Source organism: Echeneis naucrates, chromosome 1, assembly GCF_900963305.1.
Source record: "Echeneis naucrates chromosome 1, fEcheNa1.1, whole genome shotgun sequence".
In the NCBI taxonomy this organism is placed as follows: Eukaryota; Metazoa; Chordata; class Actinopteri; order Carangiformes; family Echeneidae; genus Echeneis; species Echeneis naucrates.
The window spans coordinates 15876818-15894467 of NC_042511.1; the positions used below are offsets into that span (position 1 = coordinate 15876818).

The 17650-nt window shown below is 40.7% G+C and overlaps 1 protein-coding gene across 1 annotated transcript; it reads left to right on the forward strand.

The window, feature by feature from the left end:
* The first annotated feature begins 4207 nt into the window (after positions 1–4207).
* On the forward strand, positions 4208–15812 carry ldlrb (low density lipoprotein receptor b). Its single transcript, XM_029508948.1, has 18 exons — positions 4208–4654; positions 8717–8842; positions 9196–9318; positions 9539–9919; positions 10190–10312; positions 10450–10569; positions 10853–10975; positions 11247–11375; positions 11495–11666; positions 11889–12116; positions 12234–12352; positions 12453–12592; positions 13047–13188; positions 13285–13437; positions 13537–13677; positions 14062–14136; positions 14246–14406; positions 14509–15812. The coding sequence occupies exons 1-18, from the start codon at positions 4573–4575 to the stop codon at positions 14545–14547; spliced, it is 2577 nt and encodes an 858-aa protein (XP_029364808.1). The 5' UTR covers positions 4208–4572; the 3' UTR covers positions 14548–15812.
* The last annotated feature ends 1838 nt before the right edge of the window (positions 15813–17650 follow it).

Below are 17650 nucleotides of genomic sequence, written 5' to 3' on the forward strand. Positions count from 1 at the left end.
ACCAACAGGACACTAAAATTCCTATGAAGTTCGTAATTGTTGTCCTTAACCTTGGCTAAGGGGTTGAGTAACTGGAGTAAACGTCGAATATGAACAGGCAACTTTATTTTATTTTTTTCCCCACCTTGAAGTTGCCACCTAACTTTAACTTATTTCTTGATATAGATAGACCTGCTGCTTCACCTCTACTTCACTGTGATGTGTTGTAACAACAGTCAGCCTTGGAGCTACTGTGACTGCCAAAGTGTGTGTCCATGGCATGTTAGTAACTGGGGCTCACTGTCTGAGCTGGAAATCAAAGCTGCTGGTGGCACTGTTGCCAGACTTCTCAGAAGCTCACATTTATTTGACTGAGGCTTATTGGAGTTGAGTCCAGGAGAGTTTTTTAGGATTAGGCTTGGAGTGTCATTCTCCAATGTTGTATATTTGGTACAAGAGTATAAAATCAAACTACTCCACCTTGCTGCTGCTTTTACCTGTCATACTTTCAGTCGAATCATTTACACATGTTAATTGTAGACTTAAAGAAACCCAAGGTTGTATTTCATCAATCAGTACTGTAACGTTAATGAATTCTTCTTAAGTTATTGTGTGGTGATTTTAGGATTTCGGAACTATTTGATGTACTTTTGGCACTTTTTATGTTTTTGAGTTCAAGACAAAGGACCAGAGGGACAGTGGTTCTTCTCTGCTTGTGAATGCCTGATGGCTGTATGGTGTTGGATATGCTGTGTAGACTTTTTTTAGAATATAATGTCCATGCATGTGTATACAGCTCACGGGTTCAGTACTGTACTTTTCTCATAATGCTAGGTTACTAGAGTGAAGAACATATAACCAAAGCAACAGTGTTCCTGCCACAAAATGATTAAGATCTCTCTGTTGTGTTGTGTCATTATCACTGGAACTTGAAATATAACAATAAACCGCAGTAAAAGTGTATCTTGTCTTCTTGTGATATAGAGCTGAAATAAACCTGTAAAATAATCATTAATATAGTAACAAACTAAATATTTTCAGGGTTATGAACAGTTCATTAGACAACATTACAAAAGATCTGGTAAAACAGCTGCTGCGACATACACTTTACTCTTCCCAGATTCAATCAGAATCTGCTGGGGACATTAAAAGTATTTTTTCTGACAAGATTGTAATTTTTGAGGCCAAATGAACCCAACCATTAATGCCAGATGTAATGTCTCTGTTAAACCACCAGGAGGAGGGATCATGAAGGAAAAAACATTGCAGATTTCCTTGAGGCACTGTGTTAGTTGCTGTAGAGCAGGATATTTAACCTCCAAAATAGTCAGTGCTAAAATGGTTTTCCTCCAAAGCATTTGTAAACACAAAGGTACAACACTGCAATGATAAAGTCCGCATCTGCTTTGGTTTTTACTTTATCTAATCTGAACCTAATTTCTTTTTTGGTCATTCCACCTGAACTTTACATTTGACATCATATTAATGCAACGATTAGGGCTGTAATTCCATTTCAGTAAGTTTGTGCAAATAATACATCAAAATCACATCCAGAGGTTATAAACAGTCTTGGTAAACTTATGTTTATGTTTTATGTTTCATAAGTGGGTCAGCGGTTGCAGTGAAATATGTTGAATGTGCAGTGTGCCTTTGGGGGCAGTAACTTGGCACATGTTCTGATGTGTGCAGTTTTAAACAGAACCTCGACAGTGATGCCTGTTTTGGAGGTTGAAGTGTATGTTCCTTACAGAGTAAAGAGGGGAGGGGGATGTCCCGGGTTTCCTGACTTCTAGGAACCCCCTGGATTGGTTCAGTAACTCAAAACCAGCTGTTAGCATCTCTTGGAGGAGGGGGAGGGGCAGGCCTGCAGCTTCTGAACTCCCCAAAGCAGTTCACTGTTCAACAGTCAGTAGATTTCACTAAAACAAAAGACTGTTGCTTTGGAGATGTCCATCCCGTGTGTGTGCATGTGCAGGCTTATCAAATCTGTCAGCCCTGAGACACAAAACGCACACATACGAAGCACACAGTCTGTATTGGATTAGATAAATTGTGTGCACTGGTTATGCTCTGTCGATGTCACTGAGTCCTGTTCTTCTGTATTTGGTAAAGAGATAAGCAGCAATGTCAAGTGCATGATAGGAACTAGTTGCCTTGTAGCTCTCGTTATTGTTTTGTGTTTTCAGCACTGTAGATCTGTAGCTATTTTCTGTAAGGAATAATGGAAAATGAATCCTTACCACTCCCTCGCTCTCATTCATCTTCTACCACTTATCCGTTTCCAATTCAAGGGGATGTTGGAGCCAATCCCAGCTCACACTGGGTGAGGGCGGAGTACACCCTGGACAGGTCACCGGTCCATCACAGGGCCAACACACAGAGACAGGCAGAGACCAACAACTACTCACACCTACAGACAATTTAGAGTCACCAATTAACCCAAGCATGATGTCTTTGGATGGTGGAAGGAAACCCACACAGAAAGGCCCCAGGCTGGGAACTGAACCCACGACCTTGTTGCTGTCGGGCAGCAGCGCTGACCACTGTTCCACCGCCGAATCATTGCCAATACATCATATTTCTTCAGTAAATCAAATGAGACGTAAGCAGAATGGTCTTTTAGTTTAGAGACCAAACAGTGCTGGGACACAGGAAACGCTGCGCGCACACACGCACACGCACACACAGAGGATTTGAGACTGTAAATAAGAACTGTCAGTTAAACTGCTGTTGAACACAACAGGATGATTGTACAGCACGTTGAATTTTATATATGTCAGAAGAATAATGTTTTACAAAGCAAAGACCTGGATTCACTTCCATGGTTGTAAAAAAGCACATTGATCCATGTATCTACAGTCCTAAGTGCAGCTGAGAGAAATTGCTATAAATGTAGTTAAAGACAATACACCACCTTTTTCTTACTGCGGACAAGTTACAGTAAAGTCACATGTTAGCAATAAATAATAACATGAATGATGGCTGTGTTCCATCTGGCTGCTTCACTTTCAGAGGCACGGTGTTGTCCTAGTGTCACGGTCTGTGGAGGCACATGATTAGCATAGACTCAGTATCATTTTATGGGTGACACCTCTGCCTTTCTCAGTATAACAAGGAAACATTTCTTCTGTTTCTTCTTAAAGGTCACATATGACTCCCTTGTCAGTGTCGAGTGGGATCAAAGGTATAAACAGAAATATGTTGGGTTTCCACACACAATGTGCTTCTTTGTGTGTGTATCAACAGTATCTGTGTAGTAATGGTGGGTGTAGCGGAATATGTAATCCAGCCACTATTTCGACATTCCGGGAATACCTCCCACAAGTCACTCTGCCTGGCCAGGACCGGGCCATGGTCTTCCCCCTCTCTGCGCCCCCCATACAAGCGTCACTACATTTTCTCCCAGTTTCACTCCGTAAGTACAATGACCATGTCTCCTAAACCAAAGCTATTTTTTCACCTGTCATGTCACAACAGCTACTGTTCTGTAAGGACTAACTCATATTAGCTCCTATGAGTTGCGGCTTGACTAAAATCCGAGTTGAGACGATATTTCATATCATATTTCATATCATATTTCATGAGCTCAGTTTGCAGCACAACATGGTTTTTTTGTTTTGCAAATGATCTCTTTCGTCGCACAGAAGAACAGCCTCCAACCTTGGACATAGTTTACTCGTCCAGCAAAGGCAACATTCAATATGTCAGGTTTTTCATTTGACACTTGAGCTGCAGCATCAAATTGGGTCATTTCACTGATATTTTCCTGTATCATAGGAAACCTTCATCCCATGACTTAATTTTGGATTTTATCCTCCTTTTCAATTGTAACTATTTCTATTCATCTATTCAGTATTTAAATATTGTTTCGTCATTTTGGGTCCCATTTTCTGTAGACTGCTCTTTGAACTGGATTTGAATTAATGACTGTTACAACTAAAATGAACGCAACCAATAGTATGAATAAACAGAATAGACTGATCTTTGCACCATAGAAGAAATAATTGTAAAATTAAGCCTATATGTTATTTCACCAACTCATCCCTGTAGTTCACTCCCTAACCCCTGATGCTGCAGAGAGGACAGGACTGACATATTTTAGCCTGTGTGTTTCTGTGCAGTTTCCTTTTGCTCCTTTCGTTAATATAAAGAAATTGCCATGTCATCCGCCGTTGTTCATTCTGTCTGTTTCCTTCCACATGCACAGAGGATTACAAACCAGTTTGAGAGGATGGAGGAAGTGGAATGACGACGTGCACATCCCCCCACCCACCACACACACACACACGCACACACTCCATCTTACTGATAGAGCATTGTGACTCCGCCCTCGCGGCGCTCACGTCTAATTTCGAACATCACACCACTGCTGTAGCACCGCCCTCCTGTCAGAAAGTGGTCAGATGTGTCTCCAGCGTCATAACATTTGGCTGCCACTCGTCTTTTACGCGCGGCTGCTGCTTGGGTGTGCTCTCCATCTAACCCAGAGCCTTTTACGCACAGATCCTCCGGTGAACTCTGCCTCCACCCACGCTCACACACAGCCGGCTCTCACTTTAGCTGTCATATAAGGACACCCGAGGAGGACAGGACATGTTTGGGACGTGGAGGGGACTCGCCGGACTGTCCACATGTTGCTGTGTGCTGATGCTGATTCACTGGTCCTTTCATGCAGGTAAGAAATTAGGTTTCCTTCCTGCTGCCATCCGGCATCCGGCGAGTTCACTGCAGCTGTACATAAGAATATCAGAATATCATATCGTTCATCCATCACTAATAGCACATTTATTATTACTAATAACGTCTGGTGTCATTTTGTTTTGTTGGTCTACATAAAAAAAAAAAACCGGAATGTTTGGATCAGACTGTGACGACTGAAACGGATGAATGGCTCTGAGGGTTGTTGTTTGTGAGGTTTGGGATTCACTTTAAATTCTTCTGTAAATTCAATAAATGCAACAACTGACAGGTGAAATATATCATGAAGTACAATATAGTGTTTTCTAAAAAAAATTTAAAGATAGTACAGTGCAATTTACGGTTTCCACATTATGGGAATGAATTTACGCATCGCGCTTTGATTGGTCCAGTTTGGTTCGAGAATGCAGGCAAGCAGCCAATCAGCTCCGACCATCTGCCGACCGGTCTCAAGTTTCAGAGGAAGGACAAATGTAGAAACATTCATCGACTAATGCCTTTTCACCATCCTTCCTGCAGCTTGATGTACTGCCCATTAACCGCACACATACTGGAGCCTCAGATACCAACCAGTGAAAGTAGCCTCTAAGGATTATACTTTCATGGAGCAAATAAAAGAACGAATACTCTGTGTCAGGTTGTGAATCCAGAGATTATAACTTGTTTGATATATTGCATTTGTATTGCAAACAGAAGTTAAAGACAAGAAAGAGGAAGGGCTGGGAGATCAATATACAGATCAATATACATAGATAAAGTAAAAAGGGATAAATCAGTTGCAAAGATGTGAAGTGATGAATAATGACCAAAATGAAGAACTGGTGAGCTGTATTCCTACTTTACCCCTCATAGACCGAAACTAAGCTCTGTTCTTATGGGATGAAAATCAATAACAACCCAAACAAGTATACTTTTCAGTTTTCTTCTGGAACTGTTTTTGGCCAGAACTTAATCAACTCTTTCAAATTAAAAACACTCTGAGAAGCAGTCAGTCTTGTGCCCCTTAAGGCGACTGGCATGTTGAGAATTCAGCTGGTTGAAGTCCCATTCTGACAGCTGCTTGTGTAATCCACCATAATCTGTACTCTTCCTGAAGAGCTTTTACGATTAGAAAAATGTTTTCTAGCCTTCAAGGGCTCACTTGCAGTCATCAGATCTACCTTATGTGTGGGTGAGGGAAAGACCACACATGTTTTCTTTGTTTGAAAGTCTGGCTCTGGTTTGTATAATATATTCACCTTGTGCTTTGTACATCCCTACAATGATGCATAGCCACATGTGGAAAAGAGGAATAAAAACCCAAGCTGATGCACAAAGATAGAAAGTAAAGTTTAATTCATTAATAATTTGCAGAAATAAGGAAATATGTAAGTGATGCTATCGAAGGGTTCAATACCTCTGTAGCATCTCTCACATATGTGAATTTATTGTGTTCTCGCCACTGCAGGTTGTCAGCTCATAAAATCATAAAAACCACAAGGGAAACGTGTGACAGTTTCACTTGTAGGCAGATGCGAGGCTTGTTATCGAATCATACTCGGCAGCCATCTAAATTCACAGCTTTCAATCATGATGGTTAGATATGTTCCCAACGTGTGCTGTGAATTCGACAAAAGAACAACTGTGTTCGTGTGTTTCCCACCATCCACTATTGAGTTATTTATTAACTGCTGTATGTATGATTGGGTCAACAAACACACCTCTTTGTTAATGTTTGTGGGGTGTGCTTGTCGCATACATGTGCCATAAAAAGAGAGGAGGCCATTGTTCAGTCACATGCAGCTACAGAAGAGGCCTTTTTTCATACAAAAGCTGTGGCGATGAATTGTCAAACCTCTTGTGCCTGTCTGCAATCCAGCTGGCCAGTTTCTGTCATCAAAGAAGTCCAACTTTTCATGCATTCTGACCCTGTTCTCTGTGGTCGGCTGTGTATTTGAGGTAGCAGTCACATGACATTATATGGTGCTGTTAGGACTGCACACATTTCTGATTTTCCTTCAGCGTTTCAAGGATTCTCTGCAGGAGTCAGCAATGCTGTGTTTGCCTGAGACAGTGTTCAAAATGGTCCGTGTGCCGCTGGAAATATTGTTACTATGTAGCCTCCTCTTGTCATCAGATTAAGATTAAGTTAAGATTACTTTTGCACTCGGCTACCTCAACTGTGTATAGATGGTGAAAGAAACGTAGCAGTACCTTAGGTGACCCCATTCGCCTACAACCAAAAATGTGTTTATTTAAACCTTACAAGAGTTAAATAGGTTTGTTGAGTCTGTTTGATTGCACCGTTTTCTATAAAAATGAGGTAGATTAAAATATTTAGGATTTTGCAGTAAAGAGTAAAGTAAAGAATTGAAATACTCTTCCTTCTGTTGAGTTAAGTTCGACTGGAACTTGTGACCGATATGTCTAAACCGGGAAGATTAGGGGAAAATGAAAACATTCCTTTAGTTTAATAGTTCCCATTCCCAGAGATGAGGTCAGGAGTTTGAAAGGCAAGACCTGTGAGTGTTTGACCTACTTTTGTTCCGTCTCCACTTGGGTGTAGTAAATGGACGAATCCCAAAAAGGTAACCCTTTTCAAAAATGTCGTTGTTAACTTGTTAAGAGCATATCTTCAGGAACAGCTGGAAAAGGCTTTGGAAACACTATTCCTGGAAGCCCCATTGGCCTCTCTCCATGGCTTTCCCAGCATGCATGGAAGCTTTGACTTGCATTTCACTGTTGGGCAGGAAGAGCCTCCTAAGATCAGTCAAGGTTTCTCCCTTAAATCCATTCAACTCCACAATAATATAATTTTCCAAATAAAAGAGAAACCAAAAACATCTCACTTCCCTTTTTGGATAAAACCCTATATTGTGAAAGCATCCACTCCTTATTTTACAATCTCCTGATTCTCATCATCTCTGTCTCTTTTGACTTTCATCATATAGCGACATATCAATCTGAAGATGACACAGTTCCATTTTTTAGCCGAGGCCTGTGCTGGTCACAGTGGTGATGCTCATAGGTGGAAGCCACTCTGAGGCCAATCAGCAACTAGTGGTCTGATTATTCAACTCCTCCCATGCTATTGTCTTAAAGAGGTAGTCTGAACTGTCCCCAGCCTCCAGGTCACAGGGGAGCCTGATAGTTTAGAGGTGAGGGAGGTTGATACACACTTCGCACTCTCCACTGTGAAAGGCCTGTGTTAGTGTCATGTGCTCCGCAGTGCTGATGTCGTCCTGGTTTTGATAAGGTGAGGTGATAATGTCAGGGACAAGACCCCAAAGCCCAGAATAAAGCAGAATGAGTTCAAGGTAATGCAACTCAAAATGAAACAGAGGAGAGAAGCTTTTGCCACCTGTGTGACAAAAATGGGTGTGTGAGTCCCGTCCCATACCTGAAATGTGTCGCCCCAGTGAGTAACAGAGGCGTGTTACTCACTCTCACTCACTCGCTCTGCTTCAGCTTGCTTTGTTTTCAATCCATGAGCAATCGCATTTGTTACCTCTGCAAAAGGGACCACCCTTTAAATTGCATAACATATTCCAAACAACATAAACCCTTAGTGAGTCTTGGTTAAGTTAAGTTGAACCTGAATCGTCATCAAAACTCTAAACTGGTGAGTTTGAATTATTTTCCTCTGGATTGTGTGTATATGTTTATGTGTTTGTGTTGGGGGAATAAAGAAATATAGAACTATTCATTCAAAGAAGAGTCTCCTCTCTCCAATTCCATGACACTAACATTTCTGACCCCATATCTTAGGCGACAGGGAACCTCACCACATGTTATCTTAATTTGGTAATTCCTCAGTTGAGCAACTGAAAGGTGTGGTTCACAGTTTCTACATTGTCACTTCTCTTCTTCTCAATGGCCTTCAATTTTTTTGTTCAGTCTTATTTTCAGTTAAACATTAACCTCGTGGGTTATTATTTTTTATACAGACTCACATTATTGTGAGGAACCCACAAGCAGCAACATGAGAAGTTGAGCTTGTGATGTTGAATATAGAAGAAAGTGTTGCACTGCATAAATGTTGTTGTTTTTATCGTTTCAGAGGCAGCATTTACATGTAGCTTCAACCAGTTGAGGTGTGGAAATGGGAGGTGCGTGACCCACAGATGGATTTGTGATGGAACGGACGATTGTGGTGATGGAACTGATGAACTCCCTTCCACCTGTGGTATGTTATTCTATCGGTGTGCAAACGATTATTTTCATTGTGCTTTAATCTGACAGTTATTTTCTTGACAAAGCAACACATTTTCTTGTTTTATGATTTTCCACAGCCCAATGTAACATCTTTAGATTTCTGGCTTTATTCCTTGAACCACTCAAAACACAATTAATGGATGATATTCAGCAACGGCTGGAACTGCAGTTTTGCTTTAGAAATGAAAATACTTACATTATGGATTATGTTAACTGACCAATTAATGACAGTAAAATAACATAAGGATTATTTGATTTTATAGCATACTTTGTTGCACTCACAAGCTTATCTCTTAAAACTATACTTTCTGTTTATGTCCTCAGCAACCAAGACCTGCCTGCAGTCAGAGTTCAGCTGTGGCCCCCCCATTAACCAGTGTATCCCAGGAAGCTGGCACTGTGACGGCAATGCTGACTGTGACAATGGGGCTGATGAAAAGAACTGCAGTACGTTTTACACCTGAATAGACTTTATTCAGCATAACAGCAACAATGAATTACACTTAAACATCATGAAATAGAAAATTCAGAACAAATGCCTTTATAGATTGCTTTTATACACATTATCTATCTGTCTGTCTTGTTCATACATGTACGTCTTGTGTTTATAGCAACCATAAGGTCGTGATGACAATAGCTGACAATAACGCCACTTTTTTGTTCACAGCGGCCAAACAGTGCAGAGCTGGAGAATTTCGCTGTGCCAACGGTCAGTGTGTATCCGGATCTTTCGTCTGTGACAGAGACAACGACTGCTCGGACGGCTCAGATGAGGCCTCATGCCCTGAATCCAAGCCCAAATGCAGCGATCGGTCCTTCCAGTGCAACAACACAGTGTGTGTACCAGTGTTGTGGCGTTGCGATGGGGACATTGACTGTGTCGACGGGTCTGATGAGTGGCCTGAGAATTGTGCAGCAAACCTAAACAAGACAGCAGTGAGGTGCGCAGCCTCCGAGTTTCAGTGTGGCAGTGGGGAGTGTATCGACCGCAGCTGGAGGTGTGATAACGGCAAAGACTGTGTGGACGGATCAGATGAGGTGAACTGCAGTGAGTTGGATTTTCTTGTTCCCACCATCTTCTCTTCAGTAAAGCTGTTCACCCCCAATAAATCTACTGGCTCATTCAGAGATCTTTTCATGGAAATCCAAACCTATTCATGTTACATTCATGCATAATGTCCTGCTGTTATTCAGGACACATTTCAATTAATCAACACTAATTGAAGAGCCACAGTAAATCACAAAATCTAATTATGTCATCTCATTCTTCCTGTTACTCTGTCGCCTCTCTCTCCATCTCCTTTTCACTCATTTCTAGGTCGCCCTAGTTGTCGTCCAGATGAGTTCCAGTGTAATGATGGCTCCTGTATCCATGGCAGCCTCCAATGTGACAAAAAGGCCGACTGCAGGGACATCAGTGATGAGATTGGGTGCCACAAAGGTGACGCTCTACAAATTTATACACCAAAGTTTATTATTTTTTCTGTTATATTTTTATGAGGGTTCATGGAGGAACCTACAAATCTTTGCATTGCATTCACATATCATTTGATTAAATTCATACTCTGTTTTCCACAGAAAATGTATGCGAAGGTCCAACCAGGTTTAAATGTGGCAGCGGGGAGTGTATTAGCATGGTGAAGGTGTGCGACACACAGAGAGACTGCAGGGACTTGTCAGATGAGCCTGTCGAGTGTGGTAAGTGAAATCCTATTCAACCATCTACCTAATAGTCAAAAATCTTCAGACTGGGAAATGTATTAGAGTTTGTATAAATGCTCAGCTCCACTGCTGCTCAGAGAAAAAGACAAGTGGGACCACATCCCAGTGTGGAAAATATAACTGGAGCAACCGAAGCCAAGCTAGTGGCCTAGATAGTTTGTGGTTTGAGTAAGGGAGTTCATCGTCAATTTGAGCTACCATTAGGAAAATGGTTGTCGTAAATACCGCCTGAAAGCTCCATGTATCTGTCACCCCACAGGCAAGAACGAGTGTTTGAACAAAAACGGTAACTGCTCCCATTACTGCAGTGATCTGAAGCTTGGCTACAACTGCTCATGCCCTGCTGGATATAGCCTGAAGATGGACCAAAGAACCTGTGAAGGTGAGAGGATGGAGTTTTGTCATTTGAAATTTTATATCAATCCACTTTAAAAGTAGGCCTTTCCAAAATTTACATCATGGACATATACAGTACAGGCCAAAGGTTTAGACGCACCTTTTCATGAATAGGAAGGGGTGTCCAAACTTTTGGCCTGTACTGTATCTTCAGAAACAATTCAGAAATGTTGTAACTACAGAAACATTGTAAGAAAAAGTCCCAGTTTGCCAGCTGCCACTGCCCACTGCTTGACTTTGTGTTTCTCCACCTGCAGACATCGATGAATGTGCCGAACCGGATGTTTGCAGTCAGATTTGCATCAATCTGCCAGGCACCTACAAATGTGACTGCAAGAATGGTTATCAGATCGACCCAGCAACCAAGACGTGCAAGGCTGAATCAGGTGATGTTTCTGAAAGAATTCCTGTTCCTGTTCAGTACTTACTCCAAAGGGCCAATTTACTGATTACCCGATCTCCTTAGATTTCCTTTCTAACGACTCTTCTCTCTTATGTCCTCCAGGTTCCATACCTGCCCTGTACTTCACCAGCAGACACGAGGTGAGAAAGTTGACGGTGGACCACAGCGAGTACATCAGTCTGATCCCACAGTTGAAAAGTGCATTGGCTCTGGACATAGATGTGCGAAACCAGAAGATATTCTGGTCTGATCTGTATCTGAAGAAAATCTTCAGGTAAGACAGACTCTGAAACTGTATCAGTCCCTGTGGGGTAGTCCATTGGATCAACTAAGATCTTAGCTTTCGGCTTTGCTAAATCTTGCATTGATAACTTTCCCCTGCATTCAGCTGCCAGATGAATATAAAGTAGCTTGTCTTTGTTGAGGAACTGCAATGTTGGCTGAATTGAAGATAAAACAATAACTCACTTTAAAATGAATTTCTCATTCCCAACAGCTGCGCGATTGACATGGCCAGTAACTCCTCTTACCACACCGTAATAATTGACAGCGGCACTGGTGTTCCTGAGAACATTGCAGTGGACTGGATCCATGGCAACATCTACTGGACCGATAGCATTTTGAAGACTATTTCTGTGGCAACGACAGACGGAAGCAAGAGGAAGACCCTCATAGCAGAAAAACTCCAGAAGCCAAGAGGCATTGCTGTTGACCCAATAAATAAGTAAGTGAAGGTTTCAGTTAGGTTGCAGACCGATATCTGAATCTTAATCACTCACTAAATATTTTTTTTACTTTTTTGTCATCTGTAGTTTCCTAATTTGTTGTGTGCCCTCTTTAGCTTTATGTACTGGACAGATTGGGGTAAGGAGGCTAAGATAGAGAAGAGCGGACTGAATGGAGCAAATCGTGTTGCCTTGGTGACAGACAACATTATGTGGCCTAATGGCATTACGCTCGGTAAGAATATATTTAATGAAACCCAAATACAATTTAAACCGTCTAATAAGGATAAAACAATGATAACCAGTCAAGTTGCTTTTCGTCTCATGCTGGACAGACATAGTCAGCCAGCGCCTGTACTGGGTGGACTCAAAGATGCACACACTCTCCAGCATCGATGTGAATGGAGGGATGCGCCACACCCTCATTTTCAGCAAGGAGAAGCTTTCCCACCCAGTCTCTCTCACCATCTTTGAGGTTAGTGACAAAGTAAATTTATCCTCAGATGAAAGTTTCCAGGTCACTGAGGATTGAAATTATTTTGGGAAATGCTTTCTGAAAAATGTATAGAATGAATTACAAGGGAAATCAAATTCTGCCTGAAATGAAATTGGTTCATCTACAACATAAAATGTCTTGTCACTTGTTTTTGAAACATATGATTAAAACTATTGTGCTGTTTGCAAGTAGTTGTTGTTGTTACAAGCCATTCATTCAGTAATCTGGTTCATATGCAATTATCTTACTGAATTGTTTTAAAGTTTAAAGCCTTTAATGGCTGTGTGCACACTTTAATCCTCTCAGTATTTGATCTGTGGTACTAAGGGTACTAAGCTATTATCAGTGTTGATCATTAAATCCATACATATTCTAGGGACATCAGCAGAGACTTACAGAAGCCCTGACGTTCTCTTAATTTCCCTTCTAACAGGAGAAAGTGTTTTGGACAGATGTGAGCAATGGAGCCATTTTTAGTGCCAATCGTCTGACAGGAAAGGACATTACTGAGCTGGCAGAGGACCTGGATCAGCCAGAGGACATCATACTGTACCACAACCTCAAACAGCCCAATGGTACAGAAACAGCTCCAGTTATTGTAACAAACAACAAACTTCCTTGAACTGTATAATGTTCTCTGATAGTTATTGTACTACTTTTCTGTGCTGTAGGCACCAACTGGTGTACAGAGGGGAACAGTATGAATGGAGGTTGTGAGTTTCTTTGCCTCCCTGCCCCTCAAATCAACCAGCACTCTCCCAAATACACCTGTGCCTGTCCTGACAACAAGCCCATGGCAGCTGACATGAGGAAATGTGTGGCAGGTATGTGTCCTCTGCAACTAACTCTCAAAAATCAATTGAAAATGTAAAGAAAAAGAACAAAGAATCACTACGATAATCCTAACATTTTTTTTCTTCCAGAAAGTTCAGTTACCCCTCCGGCCAGGGGGGCAACAGCCTTGCCCAACGCTCCCACCGTGGCCACTACACCCAGGCAGCCTGAAAAACCGACTTCTACTTCAAACACACGCGGCACACAGCACCTGGCTGCCACTGGTCAAGGTACAGAAGAACCACTTCCGCATCCCTTTATGCTACATAATTAATATGTTTCTTAAGGATAGTGTCATCATTTTAGAAAAGATCAATGTCTCTCTCTTCCCTGCTTCCTAAATATAATATCAGTAAAATATAACATTAACCTACAACTACAAGTCTGCTTGTCTAAGTATCATTGGTGGAAATGAGCTCAACCTCAGTTCAAACAGCAAAACAACTAAATTGTTGTGCTTTTTTGGTAAAATGATTTCATGGAGTCCGCTGCTTGCCAAGCTAAACTAACTTTCTCTTCACTATAGTTTTCTTTTGATCTCCTTGTCTCACATTTAGGAATTATACAGAGAAAATGACATATTTTGGGGTTTTGTTTTGTTTTGTTTTTTTTAGATGACAGATTGGCAGCAGTACCTGCAGAAGCCCCTTCATCCCACCCTGCTGCTCTCTATGTTGTGTTGCCAATAAGTAAGTTTTGCATTTGAACTCTCCTCTCAAAACACTCAAGAAAACAGCCTCCCCCTGTGCAGTCACGAGCAAGCTGTAAATGACCTTCATCTCATCACTTGCTCTGCAGTGGTCATCTCCCTGCTGTTGTTTGGAGCCGTGTTGCTATGGAGACACTGGCGCCTGAAAAACACCAACACCATCCACTTTGACAATCCAGTGTACCAGAAAACCACAGAGGATGAGGTACACATCTGCAGGAACAGCTCAGATGGTTATGTTTATCCTGAGGTATCTTCACTTTGGTGCTGCTTTATCATATATTTTCAGATGAATAATGAAAGAATGTGGTTTTACAGTCTTGCTTATACAGTATTCATTTTTCTTTTACAGAGGCAAATGTTGAGTATGGAGGACATGGATATCGCATGAGCCAAAGATGAAGAAGACACTAGCTTTATTTAAAGAGATTTTTTTTTTTCTTAGTGCAACCATGAAGAAACAAAGGCCATCTTGTTTTCAGCTGCTGCTCAACAACCCCCTTCCTGCCCCAGTGCCCTCATTTTGTGGCTTCTCTTTCTGACCTCAGCACTGTGCCGTCCAAGTCTGAAGAAAGACCTAAAAAAAAAATCTTTGTCAAAATGAAGCATAACTGCAGGAAGCCATTTACTCACACCACAGAATGAATGAATGCAGGACTAATGCACAGTTTCTGAAGATCTTGTTCTCAATGCGTTGACTCTTTTAAAGCATGCTGTTATTTAATTAAGGAGGTACAGATGTATGCTTTAACCCAGCACATCACCTCAGTATACTAATAACCAGAATACACATAAATCAAAATATTTGTGCAGTGAGTTTAACTTGAAAAGCCTTGCCTTTACTGTCTTAACATGCATGTGTGCCTTCCATCCCCAGTATGGCAGTTTAGTAAAGTTTATAGGATGTACATGAGATAAATGAGTTTCCATTTCTTTGGTACGTAACACCACAGTGCTTTAAGTGTGATGGCCTCTGGTACGATAAATGGCAGCCATCTCTTCTCCCGGACAAGACTTTGCAATCATGATGGATCCAATCGAAGAGGGATCTCTCCGCTGTCACACATCATAGTTTTTTTTTTGTGTTTTTTTTTTTAAGTAATTTAGATTTAAATCACTGCCCTTCTGTGGCATTTCCTTTCTTAAATATGTATGAGTGTGAAGTGTCACAGATGGTTTATATTGTAAATGGTGAAGCTGCTGAGTTGAAGAAATGAAGTACATGTCTTTTGAATGAAGTTAAAGTAAAAAATTATTGTACTGTACATTTTTTTGCTGTAAATAATTTCTGTAAATATTTTGTAAAACTCTTCAGTTCATTCCCGTCTTGCCTTTTTACCTCTGTAAATTTGAATCAATAATATTGTAAATATGTATGAGATTCATTTATTTATTGATAGAAATGTGTGAGAAAAGGTGATTGGTTGTTGCCATTTGGTTTGTTCTAGCCATTTAAACCTTTCCTTTGTACAGTCAGTTAACTTATATTCAGTCAACACCTCAGTTTTGTGTACAACATCCTGTGTGAGTCACTGCTGCAGAGTCACGTTAATAATTCTTAACTGTGTACTTAAGTACTGTATCCTAAAGTAAATGGGGGCCAGTGTGTAGTGCCCGAGAGCTTGCACACTGCTTTTTTTTTTTTTTCAACTGTGATTTTTGGCTGTCTTTTTTAATAAAAGAAGTAAAACCAATTTTACCTTTCTTTCGTATGAATAATGGTCAGTGTTAGTAATGGAGACATTGCATGAGATCAAGTGGGACATATGACAAAACAAAACGGTACCACTGTAACTGTATATAACAGTGCAGAATAAACTGTACTGTTGTATCTCCATACTACAAACTAATTATAAGTTCTGAGTTTGTTCCTACTGCTGGCAGAATAAAGTGCACAGATGGCCCCCTGTTATTATTTAACTAATAAGAATATGAATTTCTTGCCCAGCAACTGCAAAAAACTATATAGATAGTAAGTTATACATATTACGTGTCCTGTGTACTGTGTACTGCTTCATCCAAATCAACCCTGATAGATAAAATGTTCTATAAATGTATATATAGTTACAGAGCTCTCCACTGAAACAGCCATTATTTTAAGCCTTGGGCCCAATGGATGCCCATGAAACCAGTTTATTTTATGCTTCCTTGAAACCACATTGCCATCATTCTCTATCTACAACAAAAGACCAACATGCACAGAGTGGATGAGATCTTAAAAGCATCACCCCTAAATTCCTTTCTTTGTGTCCTTCCTTTTGTCTGAAGGGGCAAATTTGTTTTGCACCTGCAACAATACTAGGTGTTGTTTGAGTTGTCTGCTTGTTTCACCAGTTGGTTTATTTTTAGCAGAAAGGCAAAGGTATAATGTGTCCTCGCTGTCATGACATTAAAAGGCATTTAACATACATAAACTTCATAAAAGAAAATATGGTCTTCCATTTACTATGTGGTAATTATTTGACTTTGTGACAGCAGGAAATGGTGCATGAAGTGCACACTATACATCGTATTTTCTTTTTCGCAGTTCTAGGCAGAGCTAGGTTTCATGTTTGCTTCACTTGTGAAGAAAAATTGGGGACAGATTTAAAAAAATGTCTAAGTGGTTTTCATCTCAAAGAGATTTGACCTTTGCATTTGGAAAAACATAACAAGAGCCGTTTTCTGATCTCTCTGTTTTTGAAATCTCTGACTTAGAGATTTGCATAACAATTCATGATGTTTCCCCATTCGACAGAAATGTTTAAATTCATCGTATAAAAAATTCAACAAAAATGAAGAGATATTGATTCTTGTAGGGAGGAAAAAAAGCAAAAAAAAAAAAAACAAAAACAATGGTGCTTTGTGGCCTGGTAAAGCCATAAAAAGCTAACAACTAGCAAACGTCCTCTCATTAACCTATTAAACCTCCTCCATTATTCATGGATGATAATGTTTCCTTGCTGCAAATTTGTGATCTGTCTGCTACAGTGTGCCATGGGGCCGGTCACTGAAGAAGCGGTGTTAGCGGTATGCGTAGCACATGGGAAGTTCTTTGTCAGTGAGCTACAACCCTGTAAACTGAAAGGCAAGGCACAAAGGTTTGTGTCATGAAGTTTGATGATTCATAACCAGGGGAAATATTTTGATGGCCTGATATTTTGCCTGTTGTTCTCAATAAAATATTTTCTTTATTCCAATTATGCAATGCATAGTTTGTATTTTAAGCATCGGTTTAGCGGAGTTAAAACCTTTGAAGAAAACCTTGAACAGCAGGAACTGCAAGCTGTGTGTGTCCCTGACTGCCTCTGCCTCCTCCAGTCTTTTTGATGACAGGCGGTGGTATGTCGTCTGTCAGGAACTAGGCTCCACATTCCAGTTTAAAGAACTGCATCCAAAAGCATCACATCTGATGAATGCCAAATGTCATCACAGCTTTGTCCACTCACTTAACTCTCAACTGTATTTGATGATTTCGAAACTGATTTAATTGCATTCATAGTCAAAATGCATCC

What these genes read in the sequence shown, in the direction of transcription:
- ldlrb (XM_029508948.1), top strand. Translation starts at nt 4,573, where the DNA reads ATGTTTGGGACGTGGAGGGGACTCGCCGGACTGTCCACATGTTGCTGT. An exon ending in AGATGAGCCTGTCGAGTGTG is followed by an intron (nt 10,570 to 10,852) that starts GTAAGTGAAATC and finishes GTCACCCCACAG; the next exon opens with GCAAGAACGAGTGTTTGAAC. An exon ending in CTATGTTGTGTTGCCAATAA is followed by an intron (nt 14,137 to 14,245) that starts GTAAGTTTTGCA and finishes CTTGCTCTGCAG; the next exon opens with TGGTCATCTCCCTGCTGTTG.